At 43.0% G+C, this 20,994-nt stretch overlaps 1 protein-coding gene and 1 pseudogene across 1 annotated transcript; both read right to left on the bottom strand.

The window, feature by feature from the left end:
• Nucleotides 1-5,947: 5,947 nt before the first annotated feature.
• LOC147425996 (putative protein phosphatase 2C 25) lies at nucleotides 5,948-8,298 on the bottom strand. Its single transcript, XM_086497975.1, has 5 exons — nucleotides 7,588-8,298; nucleotides 7,156-7,329; nucleotides 6,901-7,071; nucleotides 6,544-6,723; nucleotides 5,948-6,441 (listed from the first exon to the last, which is right to left on the bottom strand). The coding sequence occupies exons 1-5, from the start codon at nucleotides 8,164-8,166 to the stop codon at nucleotides 6,178-6,180; spliced, it is 1,368 nt and encodes a 455-aa protein (XP_086354101.1). The 5' UTR covers nucleotides 8,167-8,298; the 3' UTR covers nucleotides 5,948-6,177.
• A 9,064-nt stretch (nucleotides 8,299-17,362) lies between these two features.
• LOC147425997 (uncharacterized) lies at nucleotides 17,363-19,865 on the bottom strand (annotated as a pseudogene).
• Nucleotides 19,866-20,994: the final 1,129 nt, after the last annotated feature.

Consider the following 20,994-nt stretch of genomic DNA (forward strand, 5'->3'; position numbering starts at 1 on the left):
GAAAAAGCACTCAAGCTACTGTACCTGCGGCTCGAATACCATTAATTGCAAGGAATAGAAGAGAGGGTCTTTCAACACCAAAACAGCACCGGCTCCTGTCAAGCTTCTAATAGCTCAATAGTGGTTAAGCCATAGGCAAGCCCCGTAGGACTCCACTATTAAGACCATAGCTCTCGATGGTGATGCCCCGTTAACTGCACAAAGGCAGGCGCACTGCAAAGCTAAAAAATCCCATTTCTACTTACTCACAGGCAATTAATAATACCAACCATTTGTAGCTAGCTTGAGGACCTCCCTTCTTGAGCAAGAAAAGAGAAACCTTGAGCTCTGATACCAATGTAACATTTAATGGCCTAATAACTTGTGTGTAGTGGAAATGAGCATGAACATAGTGGGAATTTCATTAGAATAGATTCCTAATGAGAATTACAAGAGTGCTTGGGTGGAAGAAGAAGAAGAAGAGAGTTTTAACGTCGTAGGAAACTATCCCAAGAGACCTTAGATAGCAACAAAAAGCATAACACCTAGTTAGATAGCATTGACAATACTTTCAAAAGAGAGAGCAACAAAAAGCATAACACCTAGTTAGATAGCATTGACAATACTTTCAAAAGAGAGAGAAATTAAGCTAATGACAACATTTGAGGACCGGATTTGCATGGAGCCGGTCCCCCCTCCAAAAGGCTTTGTATTATGGTTTCTCCCATCAAGAGAGACATTGTACAATACAATTCTTTGTGTTCCTTCAAGACTAGCTAGTGCAATGAAGATGAAAGCTTCATGCACTAAGCAAAACACTTAGCAAACACAACTTGAATTATCCCCATTCTCAGATCCAAGACCTCACACACCTTCGAAGATGGTGAGAACTAGCAGGGTATGAGAGTAGATTGAGAGGAAGAAGGAGTATCTTACGAAAAAGATGTACATCTCCTCACATAATCACTCATATTAGCATAGCTTTAGCTTAGTAATTAGCTTGGTAGAGGAGATGAGCATGCATTGAAGCTTGGCTCTTGGTTGGATTTGCATCCACAAGCCAAGAGTGTGTTGATGTAGGCTTCTATCTCACAAGCTTGGAGTAGGTGATGAGTTCTCCATTAAAGCTTGGGAAGAGATAGTCTTCTCTTTCTTCACACATGAGATTTGGTCCACTTCAAGGGTCATCCAATAGAAACTGGACACACCTTGTGGGCATTTGGCCTAGGGAGCTGACATGTGTCCCTCATTCCCTTTGTGTAAAGGTAGCCTCTGTGTGTGTGTGTGTGTGTGTGGCTTGCTCTCTCATCCCCTACTCTCAAGGCTCGCCCCCTCCCATGTAGGGATATGCCAAGACTTTTTAGTCACACACAAAGCATCCAATTTCCCCTAGGTTTGACCTTTGGACACAACCTTTGAATTTTGGAACCTTAGCATTTTGGAAGTTTTAATGGGTTGCACCTTAGGGTCTTTTTAGCCCATTTTTGCACGTGGCTCTTTTGCATATGGCCCCCCCTTTGGATCCCTACTGTGGCTGGTCTGCTAGCTTAACCAATATTCTAGCTTTTTCTCCCCTGGCACTTCCCCACATTAAATGATCAGTTTAATATGAGAAAATCATTTAGGAGAATTAGATATTGATTATTATGACAACGTGCTATCAAGATGCACGCTTGTGCGATTGCATTAGGAGAGGTCCTTTCTTTGCATCCACTAAAAACAACCTAGAGCATTTTGGCCTTGCTGCTGTTGTGCGTGTGATTGCATCAGAAGAGGGATGGCTTTGCATCCGCTGAAAACAGCCTAGAGCTTGATGCACGTGTGGGTGATGGGTGATAGCGCTTGCTTGCTTCCCATCTGCTAAAAACAGTCCAAAGCTCGTCAAGGACTTGGTGCGCTCAAACAAGTCCACCACGCTTGACATACATACAGACTAACGTGTTGGCTGGCTAAGTATGTGTTATTTTAAAGTAACCCACTATCGCAAATATCAACATGTATCATGCCGCCTTGGTACAAACCCTTGTTCTTAGCACAGTCTTTAAGTGAGATCACAAAAGAAAGAGTCATCTCTTCCTCTCGATGTTTGCTTGTGTAGAGGATATTGCTCTGCCCTGTGAAAATGAAGCGAGTGCCGCATAGAGAGAATCGAGTGTGTGTGTGTGTGTGCGGGGTGTGTGTGTGTGCGGAGTGTCTGTGTGCATACAAAGAGTGCTGTATGAAGTATAGCACATTAGCATACATGTCAACGAAGGCAGCGCCAAGTACAACATTTCTTTTCTACAGCCCCTGGCTAACATATCATCGTAAATTCCTTTGCCCATATCAGCATCTTGCCATATGGATACAAGAGTACGCGATTGCATTTGAATAGATGCCCTCTCTTTGCATAAGCTTCTTGGCCCTACCTCTGTTGAGCATATCCCGCAATCAGTGCATTCCAATAGAGTACATTCCAGATAGAAAGCACTTTTTGTGCTTTATAAAGTACACCACATTTGGCATACATGTCAACCAAGACAGTGCCAAGCACGAAGTTTTCTGTCAACATCCCCTGAATAACAATATCACCGTGAACTCTTTTGCCCATCTTGCATGATGTCAGATGCCTTCAAGATAGGTGATTGCAATTGATCTCTCTGCATCTGCTGAAAATAGCCCAGAGATACCTGGCTCCTACTGGCTCGGCATGCCTTCAAGATGCACGCGTAGGTGATTACATCTGGACAAAGGCCATCACTTTGCATTTGCTGAAAACATCCTAGAGCTTTTTGTTGGACTGCTTTTGTTGTGGGTATTACGCAATTTGGCATTGCATTTTCCAAGAGACGTCGTTTCAAACAGTAAGCTCCTCAAGGTGCTTTTGAAGTGCACCCCATTTGGCATACATATCGATACATATCGAGCAGTGCCAAGCACAACAGCTTGTCAAGGACTTGTTGTGCTCGGACAAGTAGACCACGCTTGACATACATAATGACTAACATGTTGGCTAAGTATGTGTTATTTTCAAGTAACCCACTATCGCAAATGCGTCCTGCTACCTTGGTAAGCATTCTGGCATGTTGTCTTCGTAAGATTTATAGCCTTGCTCCTGTTGTGCATATCCCGCAATCAATGCATTCCAAGTGAAAACGTTTCGGACAGGAAGCTCCTCAAGCACTTTCTGTACTTTTTGAAGTGCACCACATTCGGCATACATATCGATCACACACAGGCAAGGCAATGGGAAGGACGAAGTTTTTTGTTAACAGCCCCTAAATAACAATTGCATCTGCTGAAAATAGCCTGGCAAAGTTACATGGCTCTGCATGACTTCAAGATGCAGATGTAGGTGATTTCATCTGGACAAAGGCCATCACTTTGCATCTGCTGAAAATAGCCTAGAGCTTTTTCGTCCTTGCTCCTATTGTGGGTATCCCGCAATCAGTGCATTCCAAGAGACGTCATTTCAAACAGTAAGCTCCTCAAGGTGCTACTGAATTCCACCACATTTGGCATACATATCAAGCACTGCCAAGCTCAACAGCTCGTCAAGGACTTATTACGCCCGGACAAGTAGACCAAGCTTGATATTCATACTAATTAATGTGTTGGCTTAGTATGTGTTATTTACTATCACAAATGTATTCTGTTGTTGCTGCCTTGGTAAGATTTCTGGCCCTGCTCCTTGTGTGCATATCCAGCAATCAATGCACTCCAAGAGACGACGTTGCGGATAGGAAGCTCCTCAAGCACTCTCTGTGCTTTTTGAAGTGTACCACATTTGGCATACATATCGACCACACAAAGGCAAGGCAGTGCCAAGCACGAAGTTTTTTGTCAACGACCCCTGAATAACAATATCATCGTGAACTACATATCAAGCAGTTTTGAAGCACAACAGCTCGTCAAGGACAAGTAGACCACGCTTGATATACATACTGATTAATGTGCTAGCTAAGTATATGTTATTTACTATCGCAAATGTATCCTGCTGCTGCTGCATTGGTAAGATTTCTGGCCCTGCTCCTGTTGTGCATATTCCGCAATCAATGCACTCCAAGAGAAGAAGTTCCGGATAGGAAGCTCCTCAAGCACTTTCTATGCTTTTTGAAGAGCACCACATTTGGCATACATATCGATCACACATAGACAAGGCAGTTCTAAGCACCAAGTTTTTTGTTAACAACCTCTGAATAACAATATCATCGTGAACTCTTTTGCCGTAACCAACATCTTGCATGATGCGAGACGCCTTCAAGCTGCACGTGTAGGTGATTGCATTTTCTCTCTTTACCTCCTGTTGTGCATATCCCGCAATCAATGCACTCCAAGAGAAGACGTTCCGGATAGGAAGCTCCTCAAGCACTTTCTTTGCTTTTTGAAGTGCACCACATTTGGCATACATATCGACCACACATAGACAAGGCAGTGCCAAGCACCAAGTTTTTTGTCAACAACCTCTGAATAACAATATCATCGTGAACTCTTTTGCCGGCACCAACATCTTGCATGATGTGAGATGCCTTCAAGCTGCACATGTAGGTGATTGCATTTTCTCTCTTTGCATCTCTGAAAACAGCATAGAGCTACCTGGCCCTCCATGCCTTCAAGATGCACGCATAGGTGATTTCATGTGGACAAAGGCCATCACTTTGCATCTGCTGAAAACAGCGCAGAGCTACCTGGCCCTCCATGCCTTCAAGATGCACGCATAGGTGGTTTCATTTGGACAAAGGCCATCACTTTGCATATGCTGAAAACAGCCTAAAGCTTTTTGTCCCTGCTCCTGTTGTGCCCGAAATCAGTGGATTCCAAGAGACGCCGTTTCCAATGGCGATGGCGGAAGTACCTCGATTGCCTCTCTCTCTCTCTCTCTCTCTCTCTCTCTCTCTCTCTGCGCTGTCAATTGTTGCAGCGCTCCTCTCTCCCTCTCTCTCTCTCTCTCTCTCACGCATGTATATTTTTTAACGCTATGATCTTCTTGCCTTTATTTAAAGAAGCCAACCATTTCTAGCCACATGGCATAGCTAACGTGGCTCCTTTCTCCAAATCGATGTTCCATAATCAAGGTAAAAAAACAGAAAAAAAATGTATACTTTTATCTTGCGATATCAGACCAAATCGTGAAAAGAAACAACAGATCTGTATGCCTTGGACCTGTGATATCAATTGGGGTCCAGGCAATCCTGGCACTTGCTTCAACAATACTGTGGACTTGAAATACCATGAATCCATTTCAAAAATTCAATATATGTGAGGCTACACATGAAGGAAGTAGTCAAATTATGTGAAGGGATGACCACTAGAAATGCCTAAGGAAGCATAAGCATACCAAGATAGATATGAAATAGGCAAACATCTTACAATGCAAACAAGTTCATCACCACTTCATATGCATGCATCTACTAACATAATATGGCGGAAGGGGGAGCCCTTTACACGTGCCGCAATCTGCAACCTGAAGGCTAAAGTCCAAAACTAAGAAAGTCCCTTTGCACACCATAAAGAGGGAGAGGGGAGAGAGAGAGAGGCCGCCGAAGGTGGCCGGCTGTACTAGTGATTAATAAAGTCCTACAGAATAGCAATTGGATATCACATATTTTGTGGATGGGCCCGTTAGTGCTCTGGAGGAGGATGGTTCAAGAGCTTGGAGGAGGGCAAGGTAGAAGCGATGAGAGGAGTGACAATGACTTGCAAATCCAAGCATACATGTATCTAGGCTCTTTATTTGCAATAATAGCAGCTAAATTCGGCTTGCCTTGAGAAAAAGCATGCAAGGGATAAGGAGTCCCCTTCTGAAGTGACTACACAATCATGCCAATATCAGCAATTTTGGAACATACAAAGTACCGCGAGGGGCGACATTTTTCTGCAACTATAAAGAATGATCCACAAGTGACCTCAAAGATCCACCAAGACCTGGTATTCAAGACAGGGAGAAAAAGGAGGACAGCAGGCTGAAATGCCAAAAATGCTTATGAACAAGGTATAATTTGGGATGTATTATTTTATTTCTCATTGGGTGAAGCTCAGAGATCTATTATGTACAATTGCTTGTCTGGGGCTCCAAGGGCCACCCAAAATTGATTTTTGAATCCCTTCAAGCAAAAAGGAGATACAAAAAATAGAGAACTTGTAACATCTATGCTTGCAAGATCTCTGCTACCCGGCCGAGCTAGCTATCCACAAAGGCTCTTTGCCCTTGTGGACCTTTTAACACTCGGGTATGGCGAAAGTCTTCAAAGGCACAATCATCACAGTGATGTCATCTCGGTTGCCTCGATGGCATGCAATCCGAATGAGCTCATTACATGCATTTGTCTTGCTGGGAGAGCCTTGCAATGTGACTTCTTTGTTGTTGACATAAGAAAGCTGGGTGGCTGATGGGATATTTTTGGAGATTGGTCTCAAGATATTATCTTTGTCTGCTTCCATTAGGATGCTTCTTGCACAATCAACCACTTCTTGGTCACTCATCTGGGCAACAAAACAGACAATTTGACAAAATTCAGGCTGAATTCTCTATATGAAATACAGATAAACATAAAACTTCACTCGATTACCGAATCAAATTCTCACCTGATCCCATAATCCATCAGAAGCTAATATCAAAAATTCGCAGTCGCTCGTGATCTCTTTCCTCATGGTTGCTGGCTCTGCAGAAACCCAGCTTTTCAAGTGTGCGTCTCCAAAGCCCCTAGTTACTGCTAATGTGCCTTGCAACCTCCATGTTCCATTGTAGCAGTCCACAAAACCTCCCTGTTTCATACATCATAAAAATGATCAGCCTTTTCAGGTTAAATGGCTGTGATTGAGTGGGTGCGTCAGTCCTACGCACATGATAACATATCCTCACTATGTGTAAACAGAGTCTAATGCCCCCACTTGCTAAAGATGACGCACATCCTATGTCCAAAGTAAGAAAAGTAAGCTCACCAAATCCTCTATTCTCTGCCTTTCCACTTCATTGCTGGCTCGATGGAGGGTGGAAAGAGACTCCGCCTTCCCGCCCCTGCACAGTACTACCTTGCAATCACCAGTATTGGCAACCACCATCTCCCCTTCATTCAACAACACGGAGACAGCACATGCTCCGCTACTCAAACGCTGCAATGCAAAGCACATACTCTTAGAAGTGCACTCAAACATTCCCACCATAGAACACATGCCCTATCGACACCATCCACATACCTGATTGAGAAACTCTGCATCGGTATTCCTGTAAGCATTGAGCAGTGCATCTTCTGTGCATGTCTTTGCATCCTTCTGATGTTGTAGTGCTGCCGATACATGCCGGCTTAGGTTTGCAGCTGCAAACTCCGCTGCATGCTTTCCACCGTGCCCATCAAACACCCCAAAGAAAGCCTGCTCAATGCATGAAAAGACTGTTTCAACAATTTGAAAGATAGAAGGCAAAGATTGGTACTTAAGTTTAAGCCACTGAGATCATCAGCATGTGTAGAAACACAAGCACATGCTAGAGATGCTGATGCACATACAAACATATCAATGTGCGCACAGATGAGTCGAATTGCTTGCATAGCTTTCCTGCCACATTACTTGCAATCTCTTTCAAATGCCAGCAGTCCACATGTGCATGTGCATGCAATGAGCAGAAAGTACCTGCTTCGGGTTTCCATGAAAATTTGTAGCAGCTGTGTAAGAATCTTCCATCCGCTCCTTTCGGCCTCTCTTTGCTGCGACTGCAAAGAGCTCAACCTCATGTTGATAAGTGTCAGAGCCCTGCTCAGGTAGTACAAACTGCTTGGCTTTTCCAAGTGATGCCAATCTTGCAGATTCTGGAATGGCTAACCTAGCAGGTCGTTTCCTCTCGGCCCTGTTTGAGCTTCCACTCTTTTGTGATCCGCAAGCATTTTCCCTGTTTTCCTTGGCTGCTTTGCGAGCATCAAATCCGAAACTCGACAGCGACCGTGGAGAGGAGAGTGCCTTGGTTAGAGCTGGGATGTGGGCAGTACTGTAGAGCTTCGACCGCGGTGAGAAAAGATCTCCAAACACAGTACTGCGGTTATGAGGAGCAAGTGGAGCAGGGGAGATGGAAACACGAGGAGACGAAGACGAAGAAGAGGAGAGCCCACGAGAGAAAGGGGAGTGCATTACATGATCTTGATGATCTGCTGAGCTGATCCTGATGTTTAAGAAGGGGGCTGGAGAGGATGGAGGGAGGGGGTTTGCCAGGGACATGGATGTGAACTGCTGAGGGAAAGGGAAAGATGCAGGGGATGAGGGAGAAGAGCAGGGGCTGATGACTCCTGAGGCAGAAGAGGAGGTGGAGGGGGGTAAGAGGGACAGATTTTGAGAGAGAGAGAGAGAGAGAGGAGAGAGAGAAGAGAATGAGGGGATCAGGTTGATGCAAAATGGGTTTTTATGTATGTTCGCGACCTCGTATGTGTTTGGGGGGGGGGGTGCGTGTGCGTGTTGTGTGTGACTGCGTGTGCGTGTATGTGGGCCGGGGGAGGGGCCCGAGTCCGAGTCCGAGTCCGACTGAGGAGAGAGAGAGAGAGAGAGCCCTGGAGGCTGGCCCTCTTCCTGCTTTGGACGAGGTCCGGACTCCGGAGCGGACTCGATCTGGATTCTGGAGAGGAGACTAAGACTCAGAGCCCCGTTCGTCACGGGTCAACCCCCTTTCGACTCTTCAAAAAGTGCCTTTGCATTTAAAGTCCAAAGGGAGCTTTCTTGGCCAATCGTAGCATGCCACGCACTCGATCATACTGCCAACTTTCTCCTGCCACGCATATCGGTATGAGAGACGCGCTGCACCACCGGCAGGCACTTTCACACCGTATTTCAACCAAAAGGTGTGCCTTTAACCCATGCTTGCAAGCAAATATAACATTGGGAAAATTACCAAAATACCCCTCTAATTTGAGGAAATTCCCAAAATACCCCTCAAATTTTAAAAATTCCCAAAATACCCTTGGTTGTGAGAGTAAATTTCTCAAAGAATAATTTTTTTTTGTAGGTCTTCACAAGAAGAGTGATTGTCTATCGTACAAGATGCTAAAACTACAATTTGAGTCGGTTATGTAGGCTTTGGAGATGAATTGCTTCATTATTTTTAGACATAATTGTCTTTTTTGCGATTGTAACTGGTGACAAATTACATGCTGAGCACTCAAAAACGGACCTCAATTGTCAAAAACGAATGAAGATTAGAAAATCTTGAACAATCCAACCAAAATAGATACAGGGGCATTTTGGGAATTTTTGAAATTTGAGGGGTATTTTGGGAATTTCCTCAAATTTAGAGGGGTATTTTGGTAATTTTCCCTATAACATTTGGCACAACGGTTGAGGTCACGGTTGCTTCTGAAAGTGTGAGCTACCTACCTTGCAAATAAGAGGCCCCACACACGGGAGGGGGTAATTTGTAAGACAAGACACTTATTTTTTTGATTTGACATGTGCACAAGAACACACGAAAAGGGAAGAGGGGGTAACCTTTGCAAAATCCAACTGCACCTCAAAGAGGTGTAGTTATGCGAAGGAGGAGGGGTAATCCAATAACAATTACCCCCTCTCGTGTGGGGGTACCCTAGTACACTAAAATGCTCTGAAAATCATTGAATCTTGAAAATTTGAAGGGCAAGGGTGGTCGTCAAAAATCAACCCTGGTTGAGGTGGACGGTGGAAGCTTGCAGTTTCATCTGGCATGAACTAGTTGCTTCTTCACCATCAAAAACAAAAGAGGAAAGTGGCTTTGCTGCAGTGTTCGGGAAAAATCGTTTTTTCCAAACATACAAAATTCCTTTTCTTGATTTTATCAAGAGGAAATTTTAGAAAAAAGCTCAGTTTTTTGGGTATTTACACTGATTTTCTCTATTTTGGGGTGCAATTTTTCCTTTTCCCCTTGCCCTTAACCGGCATTTTTGAAATTGAAAACGGCACGATATTAAGCTGAGACACATTTTTCTCGAACACTGCTTCGTTGAAACAACTCATCCATTTTTGGTGGAGCCCAAATTCAAAAGCATCTTTTTGTTGAGATCGTCTAACATAGAGTGGCTTCACAAAGGGGGCTGCGCCCATCCCGCCACTGGATGGCAATGGGCGGCCCAAAAAGCTGCAGGCCGAATGGATGGGCGACGGTTCATTCACACATAAAGAACACCCCGTGGACATGCAACATGAAAAGTGATTGGATGGATTAGTTAGACCGTATGACACGTGGACGTATCCTCTAGAGATCAATTCTCCCACCTTACTTTTGCCAAAAAGCTGCAATGTAAGCAGCGCCCATCCTTTGGGCGAGGGGGGGGGGGTGCCATCCATGAAAAGATGCAAGATGGGCATGACGGGGCTGCCACCTCCCGCCCTTCCAATTTGTGTGTGAATCAAACTCATGCACCCATGTCTTACGTGGCAGCACAACATTGGTTGTTCTCTTTGTCCAAAGTGAATGGGCGGACGTTTGTGAAGCCGCCCATAGTTAACCTTTGCCGTTGCAAATGCTTTCTAGTGAGAGGTTCTTTTGTGAAAAATAATGCCATGCTTGCCAAGCACGATGGTGCCCACCTACTTTTAGTGGGTCAACGTTCACTTTTTCATTAATTAAGCGATCTTCTGTCTCACAACCTTTGGTAAAACTAGAATACCCCCTTTGTCCTTGGTTCCCACGCTCCCCTTGCGCATGGCTTTCCTCCCGTCTGCATCACCCTTGATGGTCCTCCTGACAGCAAACTGCTCACCACGCTGCTCCCGGGTCACTCCATCTGTCCCCATGTCAAAAATCTTGCGCTGAGAGATCCTCAGTTGTCTTCCCTCCCCTGCTTCGTTGTACTTTCCTACCCTCGATCCCTTGCTCTCCACAACGCCTCGGTCACTCCCGTGCTGCATCTGCGTTTCATGATGCCACAAAGACACAAAGAGGACATGGCACAAAATTCTCTCTCTCTCTCTCTCTCTCTCTCTCTCACATTCATCGCCCTGATGCAAAAAAAAAATCCAACACTAGCCTTGCATAAACACACATTCGTTACGCCTGCAAACACATACATCCGCTTACAGCTATTCGTTGCAGATGAGTATAAGGCGGATGCCAAATTGCACGTCATTGACAGCAACAGACCTATCCATCCTCCATTCTTTCTCACCTGCGTCCTTCCCTCCTCCCATCGTCTGACAACATGCTCTAGACTACCGCTACCCGCATCGTCATCTAAAACCACTCTCGCTCATATTCTGATGCAGAAAATACCTCGCCCATGCATACAAAGATCTCCACACGTCAATAAATTTACAACACAATTTTACAGGAGCAAAGAAATCTTTAATCTTTAAAAGACCCATCCTCTCGACCTTGGGATCTCCACACGTCCCATCTACTTTTCATTTTCTTTGCAAGGAAAGTACAGATGTTCACTCCTCAGCATTTTCCTATTCAAAGTAAAAATATCCCACGTTTAGCTACCTTTATTTTCAACTTTTCCCTCAAAAACATCGCAAAATCTCCCCTTATTCCCCTTAATAAACCCCAAACCGAAAATTGGCTGGGCCTACTTTTACTTTTGAAGGCACAAGAAGTTTTTTTTTAAAAAAAAAGAGAGAGTAAGAACTTCAAATTACAACTCACACACCGAATTCCATGAGGAGAAGCATCCCAACCGGATAAAGTTAGCCATCCCATTATATGGACCAAGGGAACAACCTTTAAAGGCTACATGTCACATAAGTTTTCAAGGAGGTTTGAACCCAAGACCTTAGACCCAAGAGCAGCAGCATCGCAACCGGATAAGGTTGGCCATCCCATGATATGGACTAGGGGAACATGCCTTAAGGGTTACATGTCACATAAGCTCTCAAGGGGGGTTGAACTGAAGACGTTAGACACAAGAGGCTCTTGCTCTATCAACTGAGCTAGCACTCGTTGGCAAGGCACAAGAAGTTGTTGATGAGCTCTTATGCTAGCCCTCAATAAGGGAAACAATATGTGCATGTATTAAAAGTTGCACTCGCTACTCTATGTATACATTTGCAATCATGCTTTGCTAATAACCACTTGTAATATGAAAGATTTGCTCCTGTTTGACTTATGGCCTAAAAGCCTTGGAGAGATTGTTTTAACCATCATCTACATTTTCTAATTCCTCACATCATAGCACTTCCTGTGCATATGTAGTTGAGCCTTGAGGTATATTTCGTTGGACACCTTATGATGCTTACAATTAGGCTAAGAAAAAGTATACCACTATGTGGAGGTGCAATAAAAATTGGGGTATTTTGCAATACTAAGATTTCAAGCTACTAACTATACCATCCTTCTAGACTTAAGATTTGGCATTGTTTTAACCTTCAAAATCCCAAGTTTAAGCTTCTAGTATGGTTCCCTTTACTTGGGTTTAACTTGAAATTTTGTTTACTCAAATGATTCCGTATGTCACCCAAAGACTTCATATGATGCCAACCAGTGTTCCAGAAAAATGTGTTTCAACTTAATATCGTGCCGTTTTCAATTTCAAAGATGCCGATTGAGGGCAAAGGGAAAAGGAGAAATTCCACCCCGAACTAGACAAAAATAGTGTAAAACCTTGGAAAAATAACCTAATTTTTTGAGATTTCCTCTTGACAGAATCAAGGAAAGGAATTTTGTATGTTTGGAAAAATAATTTTTCCCAAACACAGATGTTGACATACAGGATGTGAAGTCAAAGTTAGCCCATTTTGTTGTAACTGCGGTAATCGTGATCTTTGGAATTTCCCAAACTATAGTGGTTTTTCGACCACGAATATACTCCTTGAGTGTTTCAGACTAACAAATCACACAAACATTTATTTTGCAATACAAATGCAAGCAGAAATCTCCTGCTTTCAAAAACTCAGCAAGTATATCTCCTACTGGGTCCACAGTCCTTTTAAACCGAATCTGGCGAGATGCCTTCCTCCGTCCATCCCCAAAAGCTAAAATTGCATGCCTCTCTCTCCTCTCTCTTCCCTCGGCATCGCTGTCCTGACGTGCTTCGCCATCGCCGTCTTGAGAGCCCCGCTTACACAGCAGCTCCCCCCCCTCCCCCCCTCTCCCCCCCGTCCGCCCTGCTTCTACATGCTCGCCCCACCTCCTTCATCGTTCACCGCCTTCGCCCGCTGCCTGATCCTCAAAGCCATTGCCCCGTTCCCCTCGTTGTTTGCACACCCGCCTCAATGAGGCAATGCAATGCGTATCAACGCGACCAGAAAATCGGTTTCTCCCTATGCCTGACGCATGGCCCGTCTTTTCCTGAGAGCAACGCAGATGTCTCTCTCTCATAAAAGCTCTTGTCTCCTCATCGGCTAGATCTTTAAGCTTTCTCTTGCATAGTTTCATACGACGTTAAAACTCTCTTCTTCGCCTTCTTCCACCTGGCTCTGAAACATTTAGCTTTTACTTTGCAAAGGTATCTCCTTGGATTCCCTCAAAACTAATGGATCCAAAATTGGGGTTCCCGACTCTCCTCTCATGTGTCTTGGATGGGTTTTAGAGGTCAAAATGTTATCCATCTTTACAAACGTGTTGTGCATACCCAATGTGTGAAATTCACGATTTTTTCTTTCTTGTTATTTTTGGCATAATTTGCCTCTCAAAGGTCTCCAATGGTCCTTGGCATTGTTTTTGTCCCGTGCTATATGCAAGTGCCCTCTCTGTCCACACTCCATTGGTCAAACTATATTTTTATGTTTTAATCATAAGCTGAATTTTGTTGATATTTGACAACTACTCTTTTTTTTTTTTCAAAACTCACAATATGTGAGTGAAGTGTATTAGCATCACCGAAAAGAATACATCAAAGACCATGCTCAACAGAGCCATGGTTGCTACCACAATCCTTGCTCAAAGAATCCAGCTAACAAGGGCACGGACCCGACCCGAATACCCACGGTAAGCTTCATCAACACCGGTTGGACAAGGAGCCACCCTCGATCACAAGATCATACATCGGGTGATAAGGGAGCCATCCCGCCAGGAACATATCATAAAGCCGATAGATGGGGCGGGGCTCATAGTCCCCATCACCCACAAAGCTCTCCAAGGTGCCACCATATCTGGACTGTTTTCACCAGAACTAGGCATGCCTCAGCCAAGCTAGATCTGGAGAAGAAAACCTATGTACAAGACCTGCAGGAGTCGCACATAACCACAGAACTCATGAACCAAGGGCTGTTAGATAGAGGATAACCACCAACATGCTACCACATAGACCAAACAGAAAGAGTCAACTTGACCCTACTCTTAATGTGCAAGAAATGAAGTGGATATAAAAAACTAGAACTCTATAAGCAAGTATGTTGCTCTAATTTTAAAAGCAGGTCAAATTAGGAAGAATCTCGTGAGATCCTCCATTTTGGTTTGGCGTCAAAAAGGGAAGTAATGGCACGTGCACAGGAGAGAGAGAGAGAGAGAGAGAGAGAGAGAGAGAGAGAGAGAGAGAGAGAGAGAGAGAGAGAGAGAGAATGGCATCTATCATCACGAAGACGGAGGAAGCTCTTGCATGTTCTCCACCTTCTTCATCTGTGGTGTTTGTGCTTTGTTGTGTCCAATCTATGGTGATCGTGCTCTAGCTTGCAAGTAGCAATGCGTGACCTAGCCACAAGAGGAAGAACTGATCTGTCTACGAGATTTTGAGAGAGCGGAGAGGATTGCAAGGGACACACACAAACACACGCGCATGCGCACACACACACACACACACACACACACACACACACACACACACAGATCAAAAAACTCGATGCAGTAGAGAGAAAGACTGGTTCGGGATGGTGTGCAGGGCAAGGTTCCCCTCGAGTTGTACAACCGAGGGAGGGCGAGAGCAACGAGTGTGCAGGGAATTTTTAGCTTCTTCTGAGAGAGCTGCGAATCAGAGGACGATTTGAAATGGGGGGGGGAGGGAATACTCGTGTGTCCAAGCTCCTTGACGTGCAACATTGCATGAGCATGCTTGTTTCGCTTTTTAAGCATTCAAGAGAAAGAGAATCTTTGAAAGTAATTAATGAATAGTTTTCAATTTGGACCCAATACGTATGTATGATTTAAAGCCAATATCTTTCAAGAATTGATCTAGATTATATGCATATTGGACAAACAAGTGTATTGCAATTATAGTTTTTGTGACCTTTAGAATTGTTCAAATTCAAGACGCTTACATTGCAATTTCAAACGGTAAAAGAAGGAGCAACAAGTAAACTCAAATGTCCAAGAGAGCTACTCTTTACTCTAGCCAAAAAGGGGAAATGAACTAGTATGCCTTGATTGCCAAGCTTTGCAGGAGAAGGCATGAAGTTGGAGAGTGTTCGAATGAGTTATTGAAAAACAATAGCAAGGAATACTATTGCAATTAGAGAGAGCTTCCCTTTGGTGCTTGGATGTTTATGGATTTGGTACCTGGATGTTTATGGAAATGAATGGAGAGCAAAGGCACCATTGTAAATACTATTTTGTTCGCATCGAGGCATTGAAGAAGAGTATACATTAGTAAAAAGAAAATAGAAGTGAAAGCTGAGAGAGAGAGAGAGAGAGAGAGAGAGAGAGAGAGAGAGAGAGAGAGAGAGAGAGAGAGAGAGAGAGAGAGAGAGAGAGAGAGAGAGAGAGAGAGAGAGAGAGAGAGAGAGAGAGAGAGAGAGGCAAGCCTTTTTTTTTTTAAAAAGAGAGAGACAGGGAGAGCTTATTATTTGTTTTGCTCAAATCTTGTTACGCTAAGTGAGTGTAAGTCACTGGAAATAGTATGGTAAAAAGTTGATGAATCAAGAACGGAACTAAGCAAACGAGAATTGGTAAGACTTTGAATGTAGCATGCAATGACTTCTTCACAATGAAATGGACAGAACTTATGTGGAGAAGAGGAGGAGGACTAGGTAACAACACATATTAGTGGGAGATTTTGATGCACGAAGTAAGGGCTATATCGGTAAGATGATCTTCAAAGTTGCGCGTGTGACTAACTGGTTGACAGGAAAATAGCGCAAAACGAATTGTTTAGCTGACTGAAGGTGGTTGGGGACCACGTTAGAGTAATTCGATTCTATAGTCTCGACTAGGCCGAGCACGTCCGCAATCTGCATGAACAACATACAATGGTGTTTTGTGGAGCAACCAGACAGCATGGTGATGTCAATGGTGATTTCTCTACCGAGTGTGTTCCAAGTGATGTAATGTGGATGCCATGGGGTAGGTGGTTGAATTGGCCATGGAATGAACTCAGTCCATTTATGCATGTAGTGTCTGAGCACCCGCTCTTGCAAATGTGGGTAAAGACAATATTGTAACTTATACATTGCAGTCTCAAATTCTGGCTGCTGCTCAATCAGATCAGCTGGGATCGGCTTACCCATTGTAAACTGAAAAGAAAAAGCATTTAAATCAAAGAAACTGATAAGTAGTCAAGTCTGTCATAGTCTAAATGGAAAAAAAAAAGACATTGTTGTAGCCAATGATTAACGTTATATGACAAAGACACTGAACAAAGCAATTAAATAAAGATGGCATAAGTTCGCAACTATATTTTCTTGTTTTTTTTCAAAAAATAATATATTCTCAACCTTGGTGGATGTCCAGAACAAGTGTTATAACCTAATGCAGTTGTTGTTTTGTGTTGTTTAATATGTTGAAGACAAGGTGCGGCATTTGTACATTTATAATTTTCTTGTAAAATATATAAGTTGTTGCTACATGATTTGTCTCTTATTAGCTGATAATTTTTTTGTAGAAGTATTAGACATAGGGTTGCTGGAATGGATTGTCTGTTTCTCTTGATGTTATTGCAAGACATTTAGGTAATGTGGACGGACTAGTATGTTGATCAGTCATTGAGCTACAGTACATGTAGCGGTTGAATCCTAAAATTTGAAAGCTAGATGATGTTCATGTAGAGGAAAGCAAGAACATAAGCTAAACATAATATGATATCAAGAAAGAAATTGTAGAACATAACCTGAAGAGAACACAACATAAAGAAAGTCTCACAGATAATAGAGAAGCATAACATAAAAATTATCACAGATATTAGAGGAAAAGACTCTTGAGAAGTGATTGAATACATAAGAGAAAATTGAATGAGAGTTGCTACCTCAGAACAAAGATTAAGTTTCATTGCACGCTATATTTTTCTATGGTGTTTTAAATAATAGTATTTCTTGCAGTTTGAAGGATGTCCCTTCAAATTATTGTATCCTTTCGTGGACGCTGCATCTTGAGTAATTATCTCTTGTGCTTCCAGTGCAATAGCAGTGCTCCTATCATGTGTATTGTGCAGTACATGAAACTCAAAGTTTTGACAAAATGGGGGAAAGGACGACACATCATGTTTCATCCATTTTGGTGGATTTGTCATGCGTGCTCTTTTCCTAGCTTCAAAATTGGATGTCATGCCTATGTAAACATGGTTATTGATTTTGCACCTAATAGAGTAAACTATGTAGTTCTCTTCATCTGTCGTTGTCTTTTGGGAGTTGGAGCAGCGTCGGAACGTGCTGCTTCTTCTTGTGAAGTTGTTATGTTGTTGGGGATCTCCTTGTTGGTTTTGTTGTCGATGTCCTGCACTGAAGTGATGTGCTAAATTAGTATGTAATCAGATAATAATCAGATAATTATATTCTATAAGGGGTGCATATGGTTACCATGTAGTGGTTCAAGCTTTCGAAATGGATCAGTTGTCTGACCGAACCGAGCATCAAAAATGTCTCTATTAAAATGCCATGTGAATTTCTCATTAGTTAAGATTTCTCTCTCGTTCCCTTTGAATTCGTTCCCAAACTCTTTGACCATGTTGGAAAGTGCCTGGCTTGCTGTATTCTTGTCGAGAATGACCAATTTGTCGAGGGCAATTTTTTAACCGTAGTGCAGCATCTCGATTGCATAGGTGGTGATACCAGCAGTCTTTGTGTTCAGTATTTCTTGGGCTTCTGTGTCTAGTAGTAGTTTGTTTGACTCATCAAAGTCAATGCCCAACGATAGCAGTATCTCTTTTTGTAACCCTGTAGAACAAGAAGGATAGATGTTGTAGAAGCAACCAAATTTGTTAACTTTTAGTGTTTGCAATACAAGAATATGAAGAGCTCGAAGTACCTGTTGCCAGCTTTAGCTCGTTATTTCTATATTCTTTGTTTCGATTGCTGCATTTATTGATGTATGAGTGGAGGAGTTGAGTCGTGCGGAACCCTTCGATGAATGCACTCGGAGCCTTGCCAGCCATATTTGCTAGGCGCATTTGATTTGAAGATGGGTATGCAGAATAATTGTTTTTTGGTTTTGAGGTAGCTACGATGTTGATGAATTTATCAAATATCTGAATGATAGAGAAAGAGAAATATGATGGTTGAGTTTTCTACATATTGAATGGCATAAAATGTAGCTACAAAATAGATTAATTTGAGGAATGGTTACCTGATTGGTGTCCATGAGGCGATGCTGGAGGTTGTTACTTGCTATGAAGAAAATCTGCAGTCAAGAAAACTGTCGTCAAAAAATTGATTGTGTAGTCCATGCACCTTACGAGATGAAAGACCGAAAGAGCTAGAGGACTTGTTTGTGAAAAAAAGCGAGGAAATGTCTAAAAATAAGCGAGGAAATGTCTAGAAACAAGCGAGGAAATGTCTAACCATTGGGGGAGTGTTCTACTAGCTGGCCAGAACATCCTTGGGTTGGGATGTTCAATATTTTGAGATGGTGTCTTTCTGTCACTCGAGAGAACATGACGCATGCCAATCCTGGGGCAAAAGCTTGTTTTATAATGAGGATGTCTTTCTTTGATATCGTAGCTCCTTGAGATTTGTGTCCAGTGATTGCGTACGCGAGTGACAAAGGGAATGTACTTTTGTGGAACCATTTGCAATTGATTTCTCTTGTAGCATGTTTAGTCCTTCGTATTGTCATGGTGGTATCAGTGGAAAGTAGCATTACTTCTATAGCAGCAATTTGACCGGTATAGTCGTATGAATAGGAAAGTATATGACAAGTGGATCCATTCGCCGCACCCATAGCCAAGTTAATGTTTTCTGTAATCATACATCTAGCCCCAATTGTAGTATTGTCCATCTCATGGAATGCCTTGTCTTGGAGCCATTCCTGCAGCAATGGTTCGTCAAGAGCATTGGTCTTTAGTGAAATGGCAACAATATCAGATGCCGAGAAAGACTTTTGCAGAATCAAGTTGTTGAACTTATATACATCTTCCCTATGAGTACATATCAGTGTAGTAGCGTCATCGATTACTCGTAGGAGTTCAGTTTCATTAATTACACACTGTGAAAGCGTTTCTGCTATTTGTTGTTCTATTGGTTGCTTGACACGGATCGTATCCAAGAATTGTACGTAAGCGGGGTCTGTAGCATGGCGACTGAGAAGGTCATGTTGTGGGTAGTGGCTGCAGCGATGTAAGTTGAGTTTTGTATACTGCAAACGTGGCATAATGGCTCTTGGTGATGGCAGACTGGAGGAAGTTGCGCCAAATCCCCAAAAAGCAATATGAGCTTCTGACTGAATGGGTCAAGAAGTGTTTCGTTGGTGATGTTGACTATCTGGCGAACGACCATATTGAAGATTGTACTCGTTAGCATTGATATCTCGTCTATGATAATGATGTTGGCACCATGTATAGCGACAAATCTTTCATCTGTGAGATGAATTGCTTGTGGGAAATGTTGCTTAGAGAAAGGGATCCTGAATTGATAGTGGACTGTAGTTGCAAGGCTGCTAAGGCGAGCAGCCGCTGCTCCAGTTGATGCAGTCAGGATAACGGTCTTATTATTTTTTATGAAGCTTGAGGTGAAGAATTTTATGAGGAATGTTTTTCCACATCGCCTGTAATGACATGGAGGCCATTACTCAGGCCTGATATACGATCGAAGATTTCTTGTTGTCGAGAGGTCAGAGCTGCATTGTTGGTCTCAGCGAACTCTTGCAGTAGCTTCAGCATTGTAGCACGACTTTGAGATACTCCTGGTTCAACTGTGTCATTCACTGTACAAGTGAGTTGATCCTCATGATTGAGGATGAACTTTTGTTTTATGAGGTTTAAAGTGTGTCATGTATTTTCAGAGAGGAGCATATTGCGTTGGGTGTGCTCATTTATGTACATCTCCAAGTCTTCATCATCAAGAATGATCCGACGGATTTTGCACTCCAGGAAGTAAGAAGGGAGTGTGTTGGTTGGTGATAGAAGCTCTGTCTTGTTCCTAAAGGGAAGTTTTTGCAACAAGACATTGAAGAAGAATCCCTCTGTTTGATGGCCAGGATCATACTCTATAAATCTGACAAGGCGTTGTTTCTCTATGATGCTGTTGTTGTACGCATCACAGAGACTCAGTACAGGAGTATGTTCATGTGGCTTTAGAATTTTGTATCTTCTGTTGTAGCCATAGAATGTCAACTTTTCAAAATGAAGGGGCCTTGCACAATATAAATCAATTGGATGCATGACTATAGTCTGGCTACGAGATAACAACCTTTGTCGTAGTGATGGTGGAGAGGAGTTGATGTATTCAACCCGTTCACTCCTTGTGATGGTTGGAATCTTCAAACAGTTGATTGCTGCCTCTGTTGCAAATATTGGTTTAGATAATACAGAGGCTACAATTAGTTGAAGCTTTACTTTGTCCAAGCCTTGAAGTCCAAGCCTTGCTGCATCGTCTGTGGAGAGGTTCAGTTTTCCAAGGGGTTCTGGTTTCATTGCATATTTGAGAAGGTGATGCGATATAGATGAATTTGTGACTCTTTGAATATTCATGTGTGCCTTCCACAAGAGCAAGATTGTGGGATGGTACGGGACAACATTTCGATGGTCATACCTAGGGCGGTAGTAAAGCCATCTAGCAGTACATGCATCCAAAGTTGAAGTCATGTTGTATTGTGGTTCAAACGGGAATCCGTATTTGCACACTCTACCTGATCCCATGACTCTGCAAGAGTCTCTGCATCTGTGTATCTGTTTTGTGGTAATGAGGGTTCGCAGCTCGGTGGTGAAGGTGTCTTGTGATTCTGCTGGTATGTACGCAGCAATCTTGTTTGTAACTCGGCACAAATCTTTGTTAGAGATCCACAATATG

This window comes from Adiantum capillus-veneris, chromosome 24, assembly GCF_014529385.1.
Source record: "Adiantum capillus-veneris isolate H3 chromosome 24, ASM1452938v2, whole genome shotgun sequence".
NCBI classification, from domain to species: Eukaryota; Viridiplantae; Streptophyta; class Polypodiopsida; order Polypodiales; family Pteridaceae; genus Adiantum; species Adiantum capillus-veneris.